Genomic DNA, 3,222 nt, shown 5'->3' on the forward strand with positions numbered 1-3,222 from the left:
AATAATTTTGACGACATTAATGACTTAAGATGGGCATTCAGTAAAAAAATATCGATTTTGAATCAAAAGATGCCATAAGGAAAACATCAATACATCAACCATTTTAAAAAGTTTGTACTGATAATAAGTTGTGTGTGATAAAATAAAAATAAAAATTACTTATACTTTTACAGTATCTTTTTATATTCTATGATAATTTGAAATTGCGAGAGACTAAAAATGAAAATAGTACATCGTTTTAATATGCCGAAGTTTTTTGTTTGTCTGGAAAATAATCGTATTTAACTATCTTTGTTACAATTCGCAATTGAAAAGTCACATCTAGCGGATGTATAATGTATGCGGATGTATAATGTAGAAACTTTTGAAATATTGCACGCAAACTTATTTGCCATTTTCCCCCATCATAAGAGACTGAAAGTTATTCTGTTAAAATCAATGAAAAGATTGACGTTTCGTAAAGAAAACTTACTAATAATAGCAACTGTATAAGCAAAACACGATTTTTTATTTGGTAGAATATCCGTAGAAAAAGGATTGCATTTATCACTGTATCTTAAACAATAAACAATACTATGTTGTTTATATCATCGTTATTAATTTGTTGATTAAAATTAAAGTATGTGCATTTAAATAATAAAGTTACTGTGTAGGAATAATATTCGATTCACACCGGAAATTTTAATGCTGCGTAAGATGGATTTCCAAGTGCAGTAATGGTTTCGAAGTAAAGAGAGATTACTTATTATATAATACATTTCTAGCTTATAATGTTGAAATGCTGTTTAAAATTTTAGAAAAAGAAAAATTGTGCAATGAATTAAATAAGAATATATTTAAAATAATACTACACCGTATGTATTATGCTTATTGCATCGATTTTTTGTTCTTTTTGCACAATACTTTGTGAAGTTTAGATTATAGTTTCGAAGACTATTGACTGACAATTGATGTGTATTAGTTTGCGATATGTCTATACTTCTGTTCGCAAGTTGCAATCGTGTATAAAAGTTAACAGGTACAAAAAAACGGCATTGATTTCATATGTATCTAATTGATAAATATAAAATTAATTTTAATAGTTATATCATAATTTCTATTCGATATTCTTATTTATCTTATAATGAAATAAAGAAATAATTTATTTAAATTTGTATAGAAGATAAAATAGTAATTCAAAAAATTAAATAATTGTCGAAATGCTTCCTACGAAATTGTATTATTTAATTTCATCATACTGAGAAATGAAATTTCTTACTTACGCTTTAGTATATACATATACATTGTACCAAACTTTTGTATCAAACTTTTGGCTTATTTATATATAATAAACATATACAATATAATATTATCATTACGATGCATCCATAGTCATGGTTCCGACAAGAAGAAGAAAGAAATATATACGACATAATATTCAGCCGGTCATTTTTCGAAGCATATTAAAATATGTCACAGCTGTTTTTATAACCTGAACAATAAGCATAATATCCTGTAGTTATTTATCATTTCGTCATAATTTTATTTAACTAAGTGATAGACTGATTAAAAAATGTTATATTTGATTCATGTCTATTAAGTTATAGATAATAATTTTTGAATAACGTAATTGATCGCTGTGTTGTAATTGTTATTAATTTCTGAAAAAATTAATGAACGCTTTTGAACAAATGTGCTTACGTCACCATAGGTCTTGAATGATAAATCCACGATCTTCCCAGCTGTGATCTTAGCGGGCAAGTTTGATATGATTATTACTAACACGATTCCCCGCGCGTCTTTATTCGGAAGACGATACCATTCAAGTACGCAAGATTTTCTAGCTACTTCCTCTGCCTGTTATTAATATTATCAAGTATATATAAGAAAATTCTTATTGATTTAAACATTGTTTAAAAAATATTTATTATAAAAACTTTCATAACAATTTCTCAAATATTTTGTATAACAGAGAGTTATTATATATTATTATATATTATACGACAAGAAAAAAGGAAAAAAGGAAGAAATAGATATGAACAAACATACCTGAATGGTAAGTTGTTCACCAGTGTAACAAAACATGAACACGTTTATCATCATGGATGTAATTGATGAAAAATAGGAGAACATAGCTATTCGATTGCTATTCTCCCATTCCTATAAATGTTGTATTTTATTGTTGGAAATATAACTTTCTTTCGTTATGTTACTAAAACCCCAAATATATAAAATATTATATATACTCCCAAATATATAAAATATTACAAACCATTATTATAAAATATCCTAGAAGGCAGATTAACATCGTGCATCCCATCAATTCTATTAGACACGCTTGATGTAGAGTATTTTCTATCAATTGTAAAAAACTGAAATGTCGACGGTACCGAATTAATATATTTAAGAAATTAAAATTTGAATTACCTACACACTGCACGTATATGATGTTAACCGATTAGCAAATAATAAATTATTATAAATGTTTAATCACTAATATGCATGTGATAAAAAAATAAAATTTTTAATTCTTACTTTCGAAATCTTATCTGGTGTTCAACCATTCTTGCTAGTTTTCTGTTCAGTTCTCGTTTTTCATGCCACTTTTCCTCGACAAGATTTGTCATCAAATTTATGAGGACCTTCAGCTGGCCGCAGGCGTGCATCACGAAAAGAGTCGCAAGACCACATAAACCTGTTGTTATCGAGAAAGTGACTATCCCAGATAATACTTGTATTGCAAAGATCAGCTCGTAAGTGGGGCTGACTTGTACATTGAAGAAAATGAAGTAAGCTGGGCAAGGCAGAGGTCTAATCGTAACATTTTGTGAAGTGATGATTTGTCCTTTGGCAAATGGCAAAATCAGTCGAAAAAAGAGCCCGCTACCGTACATAAAAATCGCACAAAGTGTAACCAGCCGTCTTCCAATTTTTGCAGATTTAATCATCGTGTTCCGCGCTTTTGCGTTAACAACTTTATAATCTTCCTCGATGTGCTGCAAGCAGCGTTTTATGTTTTTCTCATGGAATATCAAACTGCCATATTTACCACATGTTATGATGCCATAAAGAAGCAGAGGGATTGTTCGGACCCTGACACGTGCTCTCTTCTCGATCAACCAAAAAAGAGCACCAGGTATCAGGACAGAATAGAGGAGAATGTGATAGATCAAGATTAATAAGTACTTCCAAATTTTTTCGCGGGTAGATTTTTTTCTATAAAACGGCCATACTCCGAGTAAG

At 29.3% G+C, this 3,222-nt stretch overlaps 1 protein-coding gene across 1 annotated transcript in view; it reads right to left on the reverse strand.

The window, feature by feature from the left end:
• Window positions 1–1,417: 1,417 nt before the first annotated feature.
• Window positions 1,418–3,222, reverse strand: part of LOC105626578 — a 5,048-nt gene continuing 3,243 nt past the window's right edge. Inside the window, exons 4-8 of the mRNA XM_012207873.1 lie at window positions 2,515–3,221; window positions 2,252–2,351; window positions 2,029–2,139; window positions 1,681–1,836; window positions 1,418–1,471 (exon numbers count right to left, since the gene is read on the reverse strand). Coding sequence (XP_012063263.1) covers window positions 1,418–1,471; window positions 1,681–1,836; window positions 2,029–2,139; window positions 2,252–2,351; window positions 2,515–3,221 — 1,128 coding nt within the window. The remainder of the gene's footprint in view (window positions 1,472–1,680; window positions 1,837–2,028; window positions 2,140–2,251; window positions 2,352–2,514; window position 3,222) is intronic.

This window comes from Atta cephalotes, assembly GCF_000143395.1.
Source record: "Atta cephalotes unplaced genomic scaffold scaffold00005, whole genome shotgun sequence".
In the NCBI taxonomy this organism is placed as follows: domain Eukaryota; kingdom Metazoa; phylum Arthropoda; class Insecta; order Hymenoptera; family Formicidae; genus Atta; species Atta cephalotes.